Source organism: Cupressus sempervirens, chromosome 9 (assembly GCF_028749045.1).
Source record: "Cupressus sempervirens isolate cs-2001-9-10 chromosome 9, ASM2874904v1, whole genome shotgun sequence".
NCBI lineage: Eukaryota > Viridiplantae > Streptophyta > Pinopsida > Cupressales > Cupressaceae > Cupressus > Cupressus sempervirens.
Window position 1 is genome coordinate 664,149,759 of NC_143126.1, and position 20,716 is coordinate 664,170,474.

Below are 20,716 nucleotides of genomic sequence, written 5' to 3' on the forward strand. Positions count from 1 at the left end.
GACCTTGATAGCCACCTGTGCTGTTTTCTCTGCTTCCAATACTGGGTTCACTGAGCTAAGTGTCATTGTACTGCCTTCTGGATGACTCACTCCTCTCGGGCTCTCTATGCATCCATCAAGATAGCCTCTCGGCCAACACCTACTCGCAGTGCCGCTGGTACACAGACACTCCATGCTTGCAGCAGCTCCAAGTCTTTATCAATTGGTCAAACTCCCACAACTGATATCCGCAACGATTGGGGGTCTAGGGGGCAACGGCCTTGGCGGGGTCGAGGGGCAGCGCCCTCGTGGGGTCCTGGGGCAACGCCGCCAAGACCAAATTAGCACTCCGGAACCCACACCAAATTGCATGGAACACATAGTTTTTGCCATTTTCTGTCGATTCTACCCTCTTTCTGGCAACCACTGATGCTTCCCCTTCCCTTTGGCATTATCCGTCACTCATTCTGAACAACTTGAATCTGTCATCTTTTTTTTTTTTTTTTCTTTAATATAGTTGAGTTTCCTCCGCCCGTTACCCCACGGAAGAGGCCAACAAAATTATGCTGTAACCAAGCACACCTTTCCCACGGACCTCCAACCTCCGACAAGCAGATAACCACAGGAGGAATCTTGAATCCGACCTTCGCAAATGAGAAACTCAAGCAATTGCTTTGGCAGTGAAAATGATCAAACAATCTATTCCTTCGAATTTCCTCCCTGCAACTTGCATTAATCCATTTCATGCAATATTAGGACCTGCAGTGGAATTGAAACACCAGCCCGCGGATAGTGTAACGCCCGCACGGAAGAACATATAAAACTTGCAGTAGATATAATGGAGGAGAGTAGGAAAAAAGGGAGCATATCCCGTCTGGGATCATTGTAATTCATCATTGATCTTATCTTATCAAGCATAATGTAATGTCTGTCATATGCGAATATAATTCAGCTATTTTGTTCCATTGTCTGTATGCGTTGATTTCTTTACCAGTATGGTAAACATTTGGCGCCGTTGCCTTATGAACCTGGAAGGTGGGAGGAATGAAGATTAATGCCAAATCAGCTTAACAAGGATCAGAATAAGGTCAAGGGAAAAGATGGAATCCATACTGCGCAAGAGAATTTAATTCTGGCATAGCAAGCCGAACGCTAACGGAGATTTCAGAAGATTGCCAATGGAAATCGGAGCGTCGAAGAATTGTTGGAGGAGACTCGGTAGCGGGTGGAATTGGTGGAAGAAGCACGAGAGGAGTTTTTGAATTTGTGTTCGCCGAGAGAAGAGAATCCAGACGGAAGAGCATCGACTTGCACAACTCGGAGTGCCGATAGAGCAAGAGCGTGGAGTGAACTCTTCGTCCGGGATATGCTTCTGCAGGGGACAACTTCAGAACACCCTTCTTCACCAAGGTTCGCAATTGTTGAGTTTGACGGTGTGGGAGTGCAGTCCGCTGGTGTGGGAGAGCAATCTGTCGGTGTGGGAGTGTAGTCCGCCGGTGTGGGAGAGCAGTCCGCCGGTGTGGGAGTGCAGACCGCCGGTGTGTGAGTGCAAACCGCCGGTGTGGGAGACCAGTCCGCTGGTGTGGGAGTACAGATTGTCGGTGTGGGAGTGCAGACCGCCGGTGTGGGAGTGGAGCGCTAGTGTTGCAGGACCGAGCAACGCCTGTTTACAGAAACCGATTGTGATGGCAGGACTAAAAGAGAAACTGTCGAAGTTCAATAGTGATGGTACGGCCGATCCCATTCGACATTGCAAAACATGTGAAACGATCTGGAAGGCAAATGGGATAACTGATGAAGATGACTGGATGAGGCAATTTTCGACCACCCTACGAGGCGAAGCAATTGATTGGTTCACTGATACAGATCCACAAAAGCTAAACAGTTGGGATAACATTAAAAAGGAGTTTCTGGCAGAATTTAAACTGTTGCGGGATGATAATGAAATTGTAGCAGAGATCTTCAATACTAAGCAGGGGAAGAACGAAACCATTCGCGTTTACGCCAGGAAATTAAAAGATTTGATAAATAAAATGGAAAGTAAGCCAGTAGACAGACTTCAGAAAAGATGGTTCGTGGAAGGCCTATGTTCGAAGTTGCGAAAGAAAATGAAAATTGTGCCACCGTCGTCATATACGGAAGCTTATAACAGAGTATTGGACCTCGAAAGTGAGCTGAAGACAAAGAAGAAGATGAAGACTAGCTCATATGATTCAGATGACGACGAGCCTGCCGGAGGTGATAGCAGCGACGATGAAGGAAATAGTAAGAAGGTTCGTGCCCTACAGAAGGACATGATCTGCATGATGGAGTTTAAAAACATGCAGAAGGAGCCAAAAAGTAGTGAGCTGTGGTGCACGAAGTGCAAGACCGACGGTCATACTAAGGGATCCTGTCCAAAAAACCAATTTTGTGACATTTGTCAGATCATGGGCCATTCGACAAAAGAGTGCCCTTTTAACATGAAGATAAGAGGATCTCCGCAGGTGTTTCTTACACAGGAGGCTTCCCCGTCGGGCAGCAGCGGAAATACGAATAGTGCAGGTACCACATCCAGAGGATATAGGAATAATAGCAGAGGGCAAAATAACAACAATACAAATAATAACAATAATAATGGGAGCCGAAGTCGAACTCAATATGATGCAAACGGACGGCCGATCGTTCAATGCCGAGCATGTAATTTGTGGGGTCATTTTGCGCGGGATTGTACAACAGCAAACACACCAAAATTATTATGCAGATGGTGCGGACCCAACGATCACGAAGATTCCAAGTGTCCAAATTTTGGAGTAAACTTGATCACTGTCGGTAGGGATGTAGAGGAGGTTCTGCCAATTACACGGAGGCAAGCAGAGGAAAAGAGAAAATTGGGGGAAGCACAGGCGAAAATTGCAAAGGCATCGTCGGCGGGGACATCTCAGTTGAAAGACATCACCGGCACCTTGGCAAGGAACTTCGTAGAACAAAACATTGTACGACAGATCTTACAAATGAAGATACCGGTCAAGATAAGTGACCTCACAATGCCCCAGTTACGGACGGCCATTCTGAATCATACATCGTTTTCGAAAGCAACGGACATAGGAAGGGATAGTAGGGAAGTAACGACAATAGACCCAATGCTGCTAGCACTCACATCCGGACGGCATCCGGCGGTCATCGAGATGGGGATTTTGGGAAATGTTTTGACAGACACAATTGTCGACGGAGGGTCCGGCGTGAATGTGTTGCCGGAGGATACTTGGAAGAAGTTGGGAAAGCCGACGCTGTGACCACCTATATTTCAGTTGCTCAACACGGGATTAAACCGTTAGGAACCTTGAGGGCGCAACCGGTAACCATTGGTACGCAACAATTTTTATTGGATTTCGTAGTCATTCCATCGAAAAGAAGAGGATATGATGCTATTCTAAGACGGGATTGGTTGGTGCAAGCAAAAGTAAAACATGATTGGAAACAAAATACCCTATCAATGGAGCGCGGAGGCAAAAGATTCATAATTGACCTGCACACACAAATGGTAGGTGAGGAGGCAACATCGTCAGACTCAGAAGGTGAAGGCGACAGTGACGACGAAAGAAATGACGATGAAGGAAAGAGGAGAATGGAACCGAACGACAAAGGAGTATTGACACTAGAAGAAGGATCAAATGATGACGACTTAGACTCGGTGAATGGCCTTTACCATTGGCAGATAGAAGACTACGAATTGTTTCTGAGTTGTAGTATGCTAAGGGTCGATGAAGGTGAGAAAAAAGAGGAAAATGAGTGTCTGAAGGAATACAGAGCAGCGGAAGAAGGAAAGGCGGTTACGCCTGAAGCTGAGGGGAAGAACATACAGTCCAAACCCAGAAAAAAGAAAGACCCACCATTTGGTATACGGTGAACGGACCGCACAGGAGGAAAAGAACGCATCGCACCATAAAATTATGCGAAGGGTACCGATAGCAAGGAAATAAGCTAGATGCGTGACGACCGCAGGCACAGTGGGCGACGGAGGTAACATAGAACAAACATAAGGCGTGGCATGACAAACTCAGTAGGTTTCAGCAGGGGCAGTTGGTACTCAAGTACGACGGTCGGGATGAAATCAAACAGGAAAGGTTTAAGGCAAGATGGGTTGGACCATATCAGACTCGGGAGGTTGGCGACAATCGGGTGATAAAATTGGAGACATTGGACGAGAAAGAGGTGCCTCCGGTAGTCAATGGATTTAAATTGCAAATATATGGTGCTAGGAAGACTCCGTCGCTGTCACAGAATGGCTAGCTAACTTTGTCGTCATTGCAAAATGGCGATGCCTGGAGGCAAAATTGAGGTGCTGTCTTTCTATTTTATTTTATTTTTGTCAAATAAAAAAAAATAATAAATAAATTTTTTTAGCCCGCGGACAACTTGTTCGCGGATTGTGTCCTGCAGGGCAGGACACATGTCCGCGGGTAGGCTGTCTGCGGACTGTGTCCGGAGGCAGACTGTCTGTGGAGGGCAGCCCACGGGGTCCTTTTCCCGCGGTGTTGTATCCGCGGAGCCTTCAAAATTTTTTCCCCGCGGAAACCTTTTGGTAGATCGTCAACTATCGCTAGACTCATTCCTGCGGAGTTTGTTTTGCTAGTGAAGTGAGTCGGTCATCCAGCGACACCTTCTTCCTGAGGACGACGACAGGAGTACTCTCCGCGGGCTGTGTTATTGTTGCTCCTCCACGTATAAAACAGAACGCTTCGCAGATTTCATATTCAGGCGAAATTTTGAGGAAGTTATAGAACTTGCCGTGAGATCTTTGAGGAAGTGACGGCTACGAGCAAAGACAAGACAAACAGCACCCCGAATCCGCATTGGAAGATAAGCGTCTGATCGATCTTGGGATCATCCAGATCAATAGAGTTTTGCATTGCTTTGTTTCAATTCAGGATTTTAATGTTCTTATCAAAGTACGTTGATGAAGGCAACTCTCCTTGCACGGATTTCCGGTGTTCAAAGTACATGCATCGTATGCCTGAGCAGATTCGGCACCTGTAAATATAATTTATGTCCCACTTAAGTAATATTTTATGAAAATTAAATTGACATGTGCTTAAATTAATCACTTAAATGTGCAATAACATCCAAAAAGTGGACCTTTTTGATGCTATTGCATGTAAAACTCAATTTAAAAGTGCAAATCAGTTGAAAGTGGACCTTTTTGATGCTATTACATGTAAACTTAAAATGTGCAATGACATCAAAAAGTTGAGCTACATGTGTTATATTCATATGCACCAAAAAGGTGAGTTTTTTGCCTTGAGTTGCATATGCATGTAACTTAAATGTGTCTTTACACCAAAAAGGTGTGTTTTGCACCAAAGACATGTAATTGCACTTCTAAAACCCGTTTTTGGGCAAAAAACATGTTTTTAAAACGTGCGTATGCACCAAAAAGGTGCGTTTTTGTTTTGGGAGAGCCCATTACATGTTTTTAAAACATGTAATGGCTTTTAAAAAGTGTGATTTGCTTCATATGACATTTTTTAAACATGATATTACCTCCTAAAAGTGCGTTTTGCATTGAAACACATGCATTTGATCCTCAATAACCCATTTTTGAAAAAACTCCATGTGTATGCCCTCCAAGAACCCGTTTTTGCTTGGAATTTTCAAATCTCTCCATTTAATGGTATGAAATTTGTTCCATAAGGGGCGTTTTGCTTTTTCTAAGTGTTTCCAAGCATTAAACTTTGAGATCTCATGCAAAAAACATCTTTTTAGACTCCATTCAAGGGCACGTTTTGGTGAAAAATGCCTAAAATTTGTCATTTTTGCTCACATTTTTGCTTGGATAAGGGTCATTTTGGCACATACATTCATTTTTGATACACAAAAGGGCATGCTTTTGCATTCAAATGACAAGAACGACTTGCAAACATGCAGATTTGAAACATTTTTTTTCCAAAAACGTCCCATGATCATGCATTTGCTAAAAACGTTGGAAGTTTGAGGGATTCTAGGGCACATTTTTGGCATTCTGCATCAAAAATGCCTCATTTGCTACCCAGAATTTTTCAATATTGGAGCTTTTTCCTCCATTTTCGCGCATAATCATCATGTAATTGGACATTTTCCTTCTTGCTAATAAATTTGTGCTTATCTTGGTTATTTTATGCACATTCTAGCTTGATGATTTACAGTTGTTGATTTTGTTGTTATGGAAAGTGTATTTTTCCTTTAAAATGATGAAATGTTTCATTTTCATGTTTTTGGTTTTTTCCCAAACTCCAAATTCGAAATTGCATATTGAAGTGCTTTGCTTGTTGACACATTTGAGTCATTTTCCAAAGATACATTCTTCTTTTGAGGGTTGTTTTTTTGTTTTTGTGTGCTTGATTTCGGTTTTTCTCCATTTTGGAGAAGTTTCAAGTTCTTTTCGAAGAACTTGGTCATGTTTCACTTCACTCCACCTTCCATTTCATGGAAGAGCATCATCACATTCTATTTCCATCTTTCCATGCCACAACACTTCACATCTCATTCATCAAATGCGATTACACGTATTTCATCTCATTCATCATCCGACGTACATGTAATTTCATTTTCCATCTCCTTCCATTTTTGCTTTCATAATGTTTCATTCCATCTTCCATTTTCATCCAGTACATATGTATGATGTCTCTTTTTAAGATCATCTCATTGGGTCTACAAAGTATCTGATCCATTTTTGAACCTTTGTTGCTGATCAAGAATCAACCTTTATGGCGATTTCTTTTGATGATGTGTTTATGTTTTGGAATTTTTGTGTTGTAGCACAAGCACAAGAGATGCCCTCACCATCTAAATCTAAGGGCAAAATGAAATTTCAGTTTGATAAAGAGTTGGCTCATGCAACTCCATGTCAAATCACATCCATTCTTGACAACGCGTTGGACACGAAAATCGGACATGTGGACATGATTGGTTTTTTGCGAAGAATAGAAACTTGTGTTGGTCATGAGATGAAATGTATCAAGAGAAGTCATATTCACTTTGTATCTACATTTCCCATGGATGCCATGGAACGTGAGTTTGTTCTCGGATGCGCAAAGCATTTCAGTCCAAAGTCAAAGACGATCAAGGATGTTGATGGCAGAGTTGTTATTAGTCTTGATTCAGAAGTTATCGAGCAAATTTTCAAAGTGCCACATAATGCAGAGTGCATAGATCTGACCAAGGAATCATCTTTGGAAATATGAAATGAAAAGAAGGGAGATTATCAAAAATATGTGAATCAATACTGGTTGGATACCAAGAGGAACAACTTCTGGAGATGGCCAAAGATTGTTCACTGGTCTAATTTCAAACAAGAGTAGAAAGATCTTATCATTCTTCTCAGCAGGGCTTGTGGTCTTAAAGATTCCACCGATTTTGAACCATAGATGTATAAATTCATTTTTCAATCATGGAGAATAAAGAACATATCTTTTGGGGAGAGCTGATTAGCATTGCGCTTTGTCAATAGTTGCTCAATGTAGGGACTTTAGTGTCTTTTTACATGAATTCTTACATTGTATACATTGCTTCTGCCATGGGATCTTTCTCCGGACTCTCAACCAAAGGAGATCGTCTTCAGATTCCAGTTTGGGATTACTATGATCAAATCACTCTGGCTAATGGTAACTTCATTTCAAAAGAGTTCAAGATGCTTTCTTTGGGCATTTTTGGTGTCTGCTTGATAGATAGTTATCCATCAAAAGGGTATCTGATGAAGCTTGGGAAAAGCTAAATTAGTATGGTTGTATCTTTATCGAGTTTCCAATTTTACTTACTTGAGGGTTGGATACTTTAAAGGTAAGCTGTATACCTTACGTAGGTATGCTGCTGATAAGATCATTTTGATGGAATTAGCCAGGCAACGCATGGAAGTTCAGTCTAATCAACATGCTTTGCAAAGGCCTGGTTTTGTTATTTCTTCTGCCAAACCCTTGGTGATTGGTAATTATTTGATCAATTCTGTACATAAAGCAAAAAATATGGAAGTAGAATCGCAACTAATGACTTTGAAGAAATTTAAAGCCAGATTTGACTTTGATTATCGAGAAATGAATACCTTTGATTAGGTTATTACTGCCTTTTTCTCACCCTTATCTCCTTTACGGGGTGTAAAAAGGTCGTCTAGTTGTACTAGTTCTACTAGCAATTCCAGATCTGTGAGACCCCATAGCGGATTTTTGCGTCTTTCCATGAGTACTCAAAGACAATTCATGACTCCTCTTTATTCACAGTCTTATCCTTCTGTGACTGATTTCTTTTTACCTAGAAAAAACTCCTACTCCTTCATTGGCCTCTCTCTTCTTGCTTCTTGTGTTTTTTTTCCAGACACCATTTGGTGGTGTTGCTGTTGTCAGCTATTTGTCTGTAAGCTCTCAGTCCCATAGACCTTTTGTGGTCTTTTGTTGGACATTAATAATTTTATCTTATCTCAAATTGAGAGAGATTTCACACATGTTCATCATATTTAAGATGTTTGGATTGACTTGCTGACAGAACTAGATATAATGAAGATGGATTATTGGAGATTAACTTTGCAGCAAATCATTGATCTTAACATGCTTGAGATCCCATCAGATTTCCAAATTGAAGAGGACAATGTTTTTGATCCCAAATATCATCAGGTAGATTTTGATAAAAGGTGCCCTTTTCCCATTCAATGGCAACAAAAGGAAGGTACATCTATCCTGAATAGATTTCAATCCATTTTAGCAAACACCACCAAGTGGCTGAAAATTAAAAGCCTAAAAACGATTAATCCAAAATTGGGTTTGGATTGTAGGAGTTTTGACCCTCCTTGGAGGAAGTCACTGCTGTAAATTATAGGTAAAGATGTAGCATCTTCTTCTGATGTGAAGAGGTCTCTTAAATTCAAGTTGAAGGGTGGAAAGGGATCTAAATCATCTTAGATCCCTTAACCATTTCAAGAGTCAGAGGAGTCAGATGAGCAATCAAAAGAAGAATCAGAGGAAGAAGATGAGGAGGAAGAAGAAGTTATGATCATATGTCCTCCAAGACTTGCACAGACTCATGCACCATCCATGCATGTAGCACCTTTTTTGGATGAGATAGATGATTATGTGGATTCATTTTCTACTGTTTTCACACCTTCTATTCTAGTTTCAGAAGTCAACACGTTGGCCCTTCCTATTTCTTCATCCACTCCTCTCATTTTACCAAATGAACAATATGAACATTTGGGAAGTGTGTTTGCAGATTTTCCAACTCTTACAAAGGGTCAAGTTTCTCAACTTGATACATATCTGACAAGTTTTGAGTTATTCATGACAGAATCCTCTCTTCACGCACCTATGAATTCAGCTTTATAGATTGAATTTTGCTCAGTCACAATGGAGATACAATCAGGATCAATGCCAATGGTCTCCACTGTACTTGCTTCTACAGATGAAAGTTTCAGCTTGCCTGCATGGTTGAGCAGGATCACAATGAAGAGAAGAAAAGTGTTTGTACCTTTGGATAATCTCCTTGTAAAGAAAACTATGTCCAAATCTTTGAAAGATAAGATTGTTTCAAGGATCTTAGTTGATTCGGATAAAACCAAGTTTGTAGAAGTTGCTGAGCCACTGGTGGACAAACCTGTTGAAAAACTAACCCGTTCTGATTACAAGTTGACTAAGGTAGAAATCGGAAAGCAGTTGCATTCGAGTTGCTTGCAAGATGCTCAAGATGCGTTAGCTAATGTGTCAAAAAGAAATCATGAATTATGGGAAAAGAAGAATCAACTCAAACAGGAGGTTGCTTGCCTAAATGAAGTCATTTGGCAACAATCTTCTCAAAGTGTTGTTAGTGTGTCTCAGACATCCAAGGAAAGAAAGCTGATTGAAGCCGTTGAGTCTTGGATAGGAGAAGTCATTACTGAAGGGGTTCGAGCCATTACAAAATCATTTATAGTTCTTAAGCGTATCAAAGATATGAATGAAATGGAGCAAGACTTGATTTCCTCTTTGACTCAAGAAGCAGATGATTTGAAGGAGATTCTCAATGACTGGGATAGATTGCTAAATTTGATCTAGATGCCATGGTTTCATATGACATTCTTTCATCCTATGAAATGTTCTTTAGGTATCAGGGCTTATGGGTAATAAAGAAGAAACATTGAGAAAACTGGTTACAAAGTTGTAGACAGCTCTTGGAGATTGTCAAATGATAGAAACAGAGGTCACATGTGATTTAGATCAAATGGGATGTCAAATTCTTGACAAACATTGTAATCTAGTTGTAGTTGAAAGAGCAAGTTCAAAATATACAATTAGGATCAATGCTGATTTAGATTCTGAAGATTTTGGTTCCCACACAATGAACAAATTTTTCCTATGTAAATCTTTGACAAAACACTTGCTAGATTCTGAGGCGGAAAATTCTAAGGTTGTGCAATCAACATATGAAGATGCAGTAAAGATAGACACAATATCAAAGACAATGGAGATTTCTTCCTATAGTGTGTGATGTTATCATCAAGTTCAAGGCACTAAAGAACAATCTTTAAGATTGTTATTTTGTTTTTATTTCTATTTGTAGATCAAATAGGATGCATTGCATGAAATGATGTAATTACATGTAATTTGAGTTGCATGTAACTCAATAATAGCTCTTGTTAGTTAGACCGGGTCAAAGTTGGTTGAGTTGCTCCCACTTTTTACTCCATCTTTTTCTCAACTCTTGTGCCTATATAAAGGAGTGCCTCCTCATTGTAAAATCATCTTTTATTGTATGCAAGAGAGCTCTGGAGAATTTGTGCTAGTAGAACTTTGTTTGTGTAGCACTATTTTGATAGAAAAGTGAATAACAAAGGAGTAATTGAGACTTAACTTTGATTGAGTGAGATTGTTACTTGTGTGAATTAGAAGCTTTGTTTGTAATTTGCATATGTTATCTTTGATTCATGTAATCTTGTGTTTTGATAATTGAGTGTAAAAAGAGTTAAGAAGCAATTGGAGCCAGAGCTTTGACTAGGAGCAATTGTGGAGATATATAGTTAGAAGCTTTGTCTGTAGCTTATGTCTCTTTCTTGATTCACAAAATAGTTAAGATATGTTTACTTTTAGAAGTCTTTGTGCCCTATTAGTAAAGCTTATTCATATAGAAGTACAACATGACTTAGAGCCAAATTGATACACTTTCAGCTAACCTTTGAGTTAGTGTTGGTTTATCAATATCACCGTTTTTCAGCTTTCGATAGAAGTGTAGTTAGAGATTTCACCTTGCCCATTACTCGCTCCATGGGTAAGTGGATTCTTTTCTAAAAGTTAAGAGGAAAGAATATTGGTAACACCCTTTTACAAAATCTTTCAGCTTCTTGCTTACCTTGAGATCCAAGGAACGGTGAGAAGGGGGAGTCTTCCCTTCAAGGTAGGAGAGACTCTGTCTCACACACTGTGGTTGGTCATCCTATTTTGCGATTGGATTTTACCCAAAACTGTCAGTTGCAAAACATCCACCCAACATATGCAACATTCTTCAAAGTGTCAACTTTGTTCAGCATCACTCTACCATATGAAAAAATGGTATTTAATGTCAATATATGCTTTATCCTTGAATGAAAGGCTGGGTTCTTTGCCAAACATATGACACTTTGACTATCACAATGAACTGCAATGACTCTCGCCTCTAGCCCAAAAACTATGTTTTTGTATTGAACAAAGTGACTATTACCCATCACTTAGCCAACTAATTGCACCACTAAACATAGTGAAATTTGTTGGTGGATTCTTGGTATCTCTAACCCAGTCTAAATCCACAAATCCATGAAAATTGAATGTGTGTCCCTACTAGGACAACCACAATAGCATAAGGAACACTTAGAGGCACCTTACAAATACTTGGAGATCCTCTTCATTGTATTCCAATGTACTCTTTTCGAATTAGTCATATATTGGCTATGAATTCTTGCTACTTGGGCAAGGCCTGGTCTTATACAAACCATAACATACATTAAACTTCTAACTAAACATACATAAGGTACTCTACTTATATCCTCCATCCCACTAGGTGAAGTAGGATATTGATCAAGAAATAAGTTGGTCCCCATTGTCACAAGAACACACAATGACCTACAAATTGTTATGGGAAATTTTTTTTTGACATTGAGTTTACATATTTACTTTTCCATCACTACTGTTTTTTTTTTTCGCTCTATACCTTTTGATCTCTATTTACAAGGTGTACCTAGTTGCCCTTAATTCCATCTCAAATTGTTCAAAAAGATGAGAGCTCAAATAAAAAATTAATCCTTTTTCATTAATTGAAAACAACATATCAATAATATTAATATCAAATATGAGAATATGTTCACCATCCATCTTATAGTCGAGGTAATGATCTCATTTGAATCTTAGACTTCCCAAGCTTAAAATAAAAGAATCAAACTTTTGGTACCACATCCTAGTATATTACGTAAGATGATAATAAAGATTCCTTTCTCAATTAGTGTTTCATTTGTGTCTTATAAATCTTCCTCTAAATTCCTACGAAGGAATGTTGTCTTCACTTTTGTTTGTTTAACCTCAAGATTATATACTATATATGAAGATAGTAGAAATTGAGTTGACATCAACATTGTTATTACTGAGAAAATTTTACTATAATCTATTCCCTCAACTTGGAAATAACTTTTTGCAATCAATCTCACCTTGTACTTATCATCATTGCAGCAAACTTTACTTTCCTTTTGAACACCCATTTGCATTCAACATTCTTTTTCCCATCACGAATAAGTGTAAGGTCTAACAGTACCCATATCGTCATCCATGGCCATTTTCTAGGACTTAACATCATTCTTACCAATTGCCTCATTTACAATTCTACGATTAACATAGTTAGTAATCAAAGCAAATATACATCTTCAATAAGAGGTCGTATACCCATAGCTGGAAAACTTGGACTTAGAGACAACTTGCCAAGCCATGAACAAGTAATTCGGGAAAAATTTGGCCAATTTTTGAAAGAAACTTGGGAAAAAACTCAGAACTTAAAAAACAGCTTAAATTTAATTAGAAATGCATTTGTTTGGCAAAATTCAATGAGAAGATGCATCCAATGAGTTAATTATTGAGAACACAAGCTGAGTTTAGATATTTATAAACACAAAGTGGATACAAAATTGTATTCTCATTTGAATTGCTGATGGGTGGAAGCAAAATAGTAAATAATTTCTACAAAACTAGAAGTAAATACATCATTACCACTACATCTTCCTCTTCACAGCTCTACTAGCAAATAAGGGAGAGGAACTAGAGGGTCTAGTCCTAGAGATAGAAGCTTGCACTAGGTGTGGATGTGCCTCCTCGCTTGGTAACTTTGTTGATGTGTGTGGCTTTCTCTCCATCTTAGATGTATCTCTTGGCACTGGCCCTAAATCTGCTTGAATTGGCCTTCAATACTTCACAATCATCTAGCTAGGGCTTGGAAGCCCACTTTTTTTTGTCCTCTATTCACTCAAATGAATACAAACAAGAAATAAAAGCTAAATGTGTCGTTTTTTCATTTTAACGCTCCCAGTAAAATTCAAGACTTTTTTTTGGAAAAACTTGTAGAGTTTTTAGTTAAAACTTGCCGACTAATCAGAGAGTTTTTACTAAAAGCTTTGCAATTTTAGTCTGCAGTTTTTTTTTATTAACTCGCAGTCTCAACCAACTCGGCGGTTAATTGCCATTCGATGATTAATTGGCAACTTTTTCATCTACGAGTATACCTTTCTATTTGCTATGCTTGTTGAGTGGACCTTCTCAATGGCTAAGGAAAAGATTCTATCTCTTCTTTAGAACTCTAGGAATGCTCTAAGCTTTCTTTCTTCTTTAGGTCCTTTGTGCGCTTTTGATTCAACTTTTTTGTCTTCACAGTTAGTTGAACCGCATCTTTCTTTCCATCCCTCTTTTCATGCAATATTTTGGAAGAAGAGTTAACTTCTAAAAAGATAATACTTATGCTATGCAAAATTTTCTTAGCTATAGTGTTCCAATGATTGTATCCTTTTACAGAAACACCACAATCAATGGAGATACACTAGACAGATTTTCTTTCCGAATTTGATTGTTTCTCCCAAGGTACATGTGCATATGTCTCATAACCAAAGACTAGAAGATGTCTCAATGATGAATTTTTGTCCAACCACACCTCCATAGGTGTCTTTTTTACAAGAGTTGTTTACTAGGTTTCAAGTTGTGGTAACCACTTCTGTCCAAAACTTTTGTTTTAGACCGGCCCCACTAAGTGTGTTCCTTGCTTTTTCTGTCAATGTTCTATTCATTCTTTTTACAACTAATAAATTAGTTGAGATCAAATATTTGGAGAAGACAATATTGAGTGTGGAATGGTCAAATATATAGCAGAGGCCATTGGTGAATGCCTTGGTGGCTTTTCATCAAGGAGTTGTGTTGTCAAAAGTGATTGACACCATGAACTAGAAGAAAATTTGGAGTATGTTGTTCAAATGTTAGAGGAAGTCATTCTTGAAACTGGGTTGGAAAATGCGGTTCAAGCAGTATTTGATAGCGCAACAATTTTTTTGAGAGTTGGGTAGTTGATTGTAGAGAAGTTCCCACAAATATATTGGAGCTGATGTGCAGCTCATTGTTTGTATTTATTGCTTTATAACTTGGCTAAATGCCTATGGATACATGAAGCAGTTCATGAAGGGAGAGCAATTGCAAATTTCATAAGAAATCATCTCACATTGAACCTTCAAACGCTACACATCTATAGAGTTGTTGAGGCCTAATCGCACAAGGTTCATCTCATTTTAATTTTTTTTAAATGAGTGGTTGGAGAGAAAGTGGCTTTGAGATCTGTTGCTTGTTCCAGTGAGCGGGAATAATCAGCACTTTCTATGCTTTCTAACGGTCTATTATCTGTTCCAATGAGTGGGATAATTCACTTTTTTCTAGAGGTCCTAAGGGAAAGGACATGACAAAATCATTTTTAGTAGCAATTTTGGGAAAGTGGAGCAAAGGTTTTCAATATATGTGGACCGATCGCTGATGAACTTTGTATGGTTGATGATGGCATGCCTCGTCTAGTGTGTTTTATTACCGCATGGACAGTTGTGAGGAATGATTCTTAAAACACTAAATAAAATAGAAGCAGAGTACATGGAGGTATGAGAGACAATTGATTGTAGATGGAAAATGATGCACTCACCTTTCATGTGGTAGCTTGCTCTTTGGAGCTTAAGCTATTTCATGTTGATAAAGAAGGTGATTGTGAAATTATGGCTAGGTATTTAGAAGCTATTAACAAGTTTGAACTAGATCTATCAATTGCGGCTAATTAGAGACTGATGTTGTACATACAAGGGTGCAAAAGGAATATCAACAGGGAAATATGATTGTGGCACAGGCTGATATATTTATAGATGGTGGATGCCCTATGAAGCCCATACTCCTGAACTTTCGAATATTGAGTCAGGGAGAAAGTTCATCATCTTGTGAGACGAACTGAAGTTGCTTTGACCACATCCACTCCAAAACAGGAACAAGTTGTTGTCCAGAAAACTGGGAGATCTTGTCTTCTTTCACAGCAATTTAAAATTCTTCACAAACAAATCAGCAAATGACTCCAGATTTTTTTTCACAACAACAAACTGCTGAAGACTGTTGTGCCGGTTGTAGATAAACTTGAATTTTTGGATGATGAACTGAGCAGTAATGATGATGCTGCATCGTCTTAGCCAAGTGCTCTGACTTGGAGCTTTTTTAATGTTCTAGAATCAAAAGTCTTTTGTTTATACTTTTTTGACAAAAAAAACATCTTTTCCATGGTGACATCACATTTCTTAACTTTGACAACTTTATCATGTTTGATAATGTCATCATTTTATAATAATTTCTAATCTTTTTAGCAAGATTAACTATTTTGATAATTTTATGAATACATTATTTATATTTCAAAAAAAAATGTATTAGGGAAATTGAATGCCATTTTTTCTTTTTCAAATTTATTCCTCTTGCCCAACTTCTTAATTTTATTGTTGCTGAACATGAGCTTGAATTTGAACCTTGTGACTTAGCCAACAATTCAAGATTTTTTTTTCAAACTGAAGCTAATGTGGCTTAATCACTACCACACCCCACATTAGCTACGGTCATGTCTATCTTTCTCATATCAAAGCTCTAGTTACAATACAACTTATAAATCAATAAATTTAAGTTTGGGGCCAAGTCAATCATCACCTTGAAAAGATATTCAGCTTAATGCCTCCCATGTTAGAAGTTTTATAGATTAAAACTTAAAATTAAAATTTTCTGATATACATTTAGTACCCTATCCTTTTACAACTCTATGAGATTGAATGCCAAGGACAAAGGAAATGTAAGATTTGATCTCCATGTTATTCACTCAACATCAACCAATCACAGATTGCCTTTTACGCACCATCAGAGGTAATTTTAACCCAATTGGTTTCTAATTGTTATGATGCTAGTCCTACTATTGAGGACATGTTTCTTTGTTCTCCAATATTCATCTCAGTTTTTGTTTCCTCCTGGTTTAGGTGCTAATTTGAAACCAAATGTCTGAAGCATATAATGAGACTCGTCACAAGTCAAACGAGTTGCCTAGGTCAGTGAGTTGGGTAACCTCAGCCAGGTCAAAATGTCCCGTAACCCTAGCTTAGTGGGTCACTTGGGTGACTCGTCCGACTCTCCTAACCTGCAAGTTGAGCACGTGACTCGTGAGTCACAATGCATGCGACCTGGCTGCGGCTGGGCAAAACCGGTTGTCAAAAAAAAAAATTGCTTTGTTTTAAAAATTTTTAATGTTTCTTTTCCTCGTAACCCTCAAAGGGCTTTTATATCACTCTTATATGAGAAATAGAAAGAAAGAGAAATAGAGAGCCATTATTTTGGATCGAGTTGAAAGAAAGAGGAGAAAAACTTGCATTTGTGACATTGGAGCAGCTATATACTTGCATTTAGATCATCAAGGAGTTTATAGGAGCTCTTCTCAACACTTATCAACTCATTTGAAAGAGGTAAGAGTTGATTGTTTTGGATTTAGATGATTTTTTTCTCTATGTTTATGGGTTTTCGTTTACTTTAAATCTTCATAAAATACAATGCTTAATATCAATTTTTGGTTAAAATTGTCTTATTGCAGCAACTTTGACATTTTGAAAACATTTTTTCCCCTAATCATAATGGCTCCTCTAGCTAAAAAACCCAAGCTCACTAAAGTCAATCAAAAAGGAGTGTTGGAAGTACACCATAGACTTTACAGGTAGAGGTAGAAATCAAACAAAATGCTTATTTGTAAGCTCGTTGATAATGGGGGGATAAATAGATTGAAATACCATATTGCTGGCACACGTGGACATGATGCTGAGCCTTGTAAAGTTGCATCTGATGAGGCTAAATATTTTTGTTATGTCACCTTAGAAAAATATGAACAAGAAAAAGAATAAGAAAAAGCAATTAGAAGAGTTAGCTCAGATTGGTTCCACTTCCTGTCCACCCTCATCTGCATCTGTATCTAGTTTTACAACCCTAGGTTCAGTAGGTTGTGTTGGAGAAGGTGCTTCCCTTCCTCCCTATTGTCCTAGTGCTTCTGATAGTGCTACTACTACATCTATTCCTGCTAGTAGCGTTGCCCCTGATAGTAGTACTGGCATTATCTTTCTTCCTAGAGTCATAAAATCTAGGTTGGACAATAGACAACGAAGTTTTAAGAAACATGATTTGCAGCACAGAAGAAATATATTTGAGCTACTATTAGACCACGAGTTCCAAGATGTGAAAAAATAAATTCTTGAGAAGGTCAAGATAGTAAAATGGTGACAATAAAAATCATTCACGTACCAGACAGTTCCTTAGTTATGTGTATGATTTTATTCATGCCTTTTTGATCTTTTATGAGTAGGCGACCTGTTAAAAGTTTAGTGCAATTGAGGGCATGAAGTGCAATTTCTCTATACTTGATGAAGTACAATTTTCATTATGTCAAAAGCTGAGTCCTTCTACTTTACTGTAGTGAGCTACCTTCTGATTTTCAATCTGCTATTCATGGTATTCGATATATTTTGTTGATTGCTTTCCTTGCATGTTTTATGGATCTCTAATATCTGCTGACTGTACTTGTCTTATTTATTCTGAATTCTATTTAATGTTACATGAACGCAAGATGGAAAAGCTTAAATCTTTAGCATCTTCCTCTGCTATGTGACATTTGCAGGATTCCCCAACAGTTCCAATTGGGAGAAGTCCTCGCACAGATGTTCTTTTGAAAGCAGAGAATGAAGTGCTGAAAGTTGGCGGCAGTGTTGTACGACTGGCGGGGCTTTACATATCCTTCTATAGTAGCATAACACTCATTTTCATTTTGAAGTGTGAACATACTTCATCAGTTTTTCCTTTTTGATTTCTTTGACAGTGCTGCACAAATTTGACAGAGGTGCTCATCTGTATTGCCTGGAGAAGGGAACTATCGAAACACGTCCAGACCATATTCTTAATCTTATTCACTATGAGGTTTTGTTTTACCTTTCCAGGAACTCTACTCATTCAGTTGGATTTGAACAATATTGTTGTAGTTAATTTTATTTAAATCTTTTTTGGCAATTGAGCATGTTTAAGAACAACTTTTCTCCTCTTCCAACTGAATCTATAATCCATTTAGGATATCCAATTATTCAGTGCTATTATCCAAAGGACTTTGGGCATTTTGAATCTTTTATCAAATATAAGTTATTGTTAAATTAATCATGACAGCACTTTTCATTGTTTTGTGCAGATAGTAAATGAGATAGTCCACTTATTTCTACTTTTTTCTGATAATATTTTTAATTAGCTTACTCCTAATTCAGATTCAAACCTGAATATCATTTCTTCTCAAAACAAAGTGGCTTATCTTTTCATCCAAAAAATTCAATATTTAGCAAGTGTAAACAGAAGTTTTCCCTCAGCCCCTACAATGTTTCTATTCTTTTCAATCTGGAGCTTATCTGAACCTGCAAAACAAACATTGTGCGAGTTGGAATTGTTAGAATATAAGGCTGACCTTTTGTACCAAATTCATCACAGTGACTTAATACTGGTGTGTAATAATGTCAAATGTTACCTCTATTTAGAATCTTGGACAAGTGTCACGTTCATTTATTGTTGGTTAAATCTTTCAAACTATACTAAAGAGATGAACCTCTTTGTGATAGACATCCAACATTCTATAATATTATAGTGTTATTTTCTATATACATAGTTTGTGCTTATTGCTCATTTTATAAAATGACGTCAGACTCAAGGGTTAGGGGAACATTAGTTTGAATGAGACTGTAGATAATTGCTGCAGCTGAGAATTCCACTTTGAAAAGTTTTGTTGAATTTGGAAGGTTGCAATCATGTTGTAGGCAGGAAACACTGTTAAAGATGGCAGGACATAGACACAAAATTGTGGGCCAAAGTAGGACATCTTTAGAGGTTGCATGAGAGCTAGGGCTAAACACAAAAGTTTGCAGAGGTTTGTGGATTTGTGCCACGCCCCTGTCTAAGTAGTAGTGTAAACTTTGCATCAACTGACATGAACTTGTCTTATTAAGTTGACATCACAATTTTCTAATCTACAGAGAGGAGCAATTATCCTAAATAAGAGAGCACATTGATTACCATAAGAACAGTGAGGTAACAAGAAGCAGTGATTAATAGAAGCACCACTCTTATTATGAACAGCAACTAATTTATGCTAATAGTGATCAACTACTAGCAGCAATTAAGACAACTTAGAGAAGCAATTAGTTTGGCATCTGAAGAGGCATTGTTGAGAAAGGTTGTGACCGTCCCCTAAGGAAAAAACCTCCAAGGGTTGTCTTTCTTCAAGAGATATGGAGATATATAGGCAAGAAGACCATTATGGAGGAAGACAATCAAGTGACTCAATTCATTTTAGCATCAGTTCTCATAAAGAGCAGGGCAGTTCAAAGATATCAACAATCAGGACCATAGACTGATTGTGTCAGAAATTACTACCTACAACAAGCAATGACATTCTTGTTCAATCTTGGTATGCTTGAGATATATGCTTAGTGCATTCATGATGAAAATATTGTCTAGCATATAATTTTTATGGGTTTGATATAGTTAATAATGTGAATGCATATTCTAAAGCATTAATGTATGTATAACCCAGCAAACAATCATGCATAGGATAGACAAAAAGGGGAGTAGTACAAGATCACCATCTAAGTAGACTACCCATGATGGATGTCCAATGTGCCTGTCGCTTCAGGCCAAGGGGGTATAAGTCTGCTCATATTGCAATTTCTGAGCACCCTATTGCAACTTCCTTTCCAACCTCTTGTTGTTATGTGGAGCCTAATCAGACTCGGAGGTTAATTTTTCACCACTTTATTTTGCGTGGTATCCCCCCTAGATTATTCTACAGGGGTTTGGGGGCAGCGCCCCTTGCAGGGTCCTAGGACAGATCCCCGGGTGCGCTCCCTGTCGCAGTACATGGTGGAATTGAGGGGCAATGCCCCTGTGGGGGTTTTCAGGGGCAACACCCAAGAAAGCTCAACCGAATTCATTATTGTAAAAGGCGTCGGCTACTATTTTTCTATTGGTCGGTTTTTTCTAGCCCTGATGTGTAAGCGGAAAAAAAATTGTATAAAAAGGCTTAGAGTTAGGGATTTCATTATGTATGATGAGATTGTAGCTTCTTGTGGCAATATTGCGCTATAAGGGATTAGAGATTGTAATTAGGTTGTAATAACCGGATAATAAGAATATTGGATTCGCTA

The 20,716-nt window shown here is 38.3% G+C and overlaps 1 protein-coding gene across 3 annotated transcripts in view; it reads left to right on the plus strand.

Moving 5' to 3' along the window:
* Nucleotides 1–20,716, plus strand: part of LOC149540503 (uncharacterized) — a 206,344-nt gene that overhangs the window by 58,279 nt on the left and 127,349 nt on the right. For all 3 annotated transcript variants that reach the window (XM_089801601.1, XM_089801603.1, XM_089801602.1), the window contains 2 exons: nt 18,160–18,268; nt 18,364–18,455. In XM_089801601.1, coding sequence (XP_089657727.1) covers nt 18,160–18,268; nt 18,364–18,455 — 201 coding nt within the window. The remainder of the gene's footprint in view (nt 1–18,159; nt 18,269–18,363; nt 18,456–20,716) is intronic.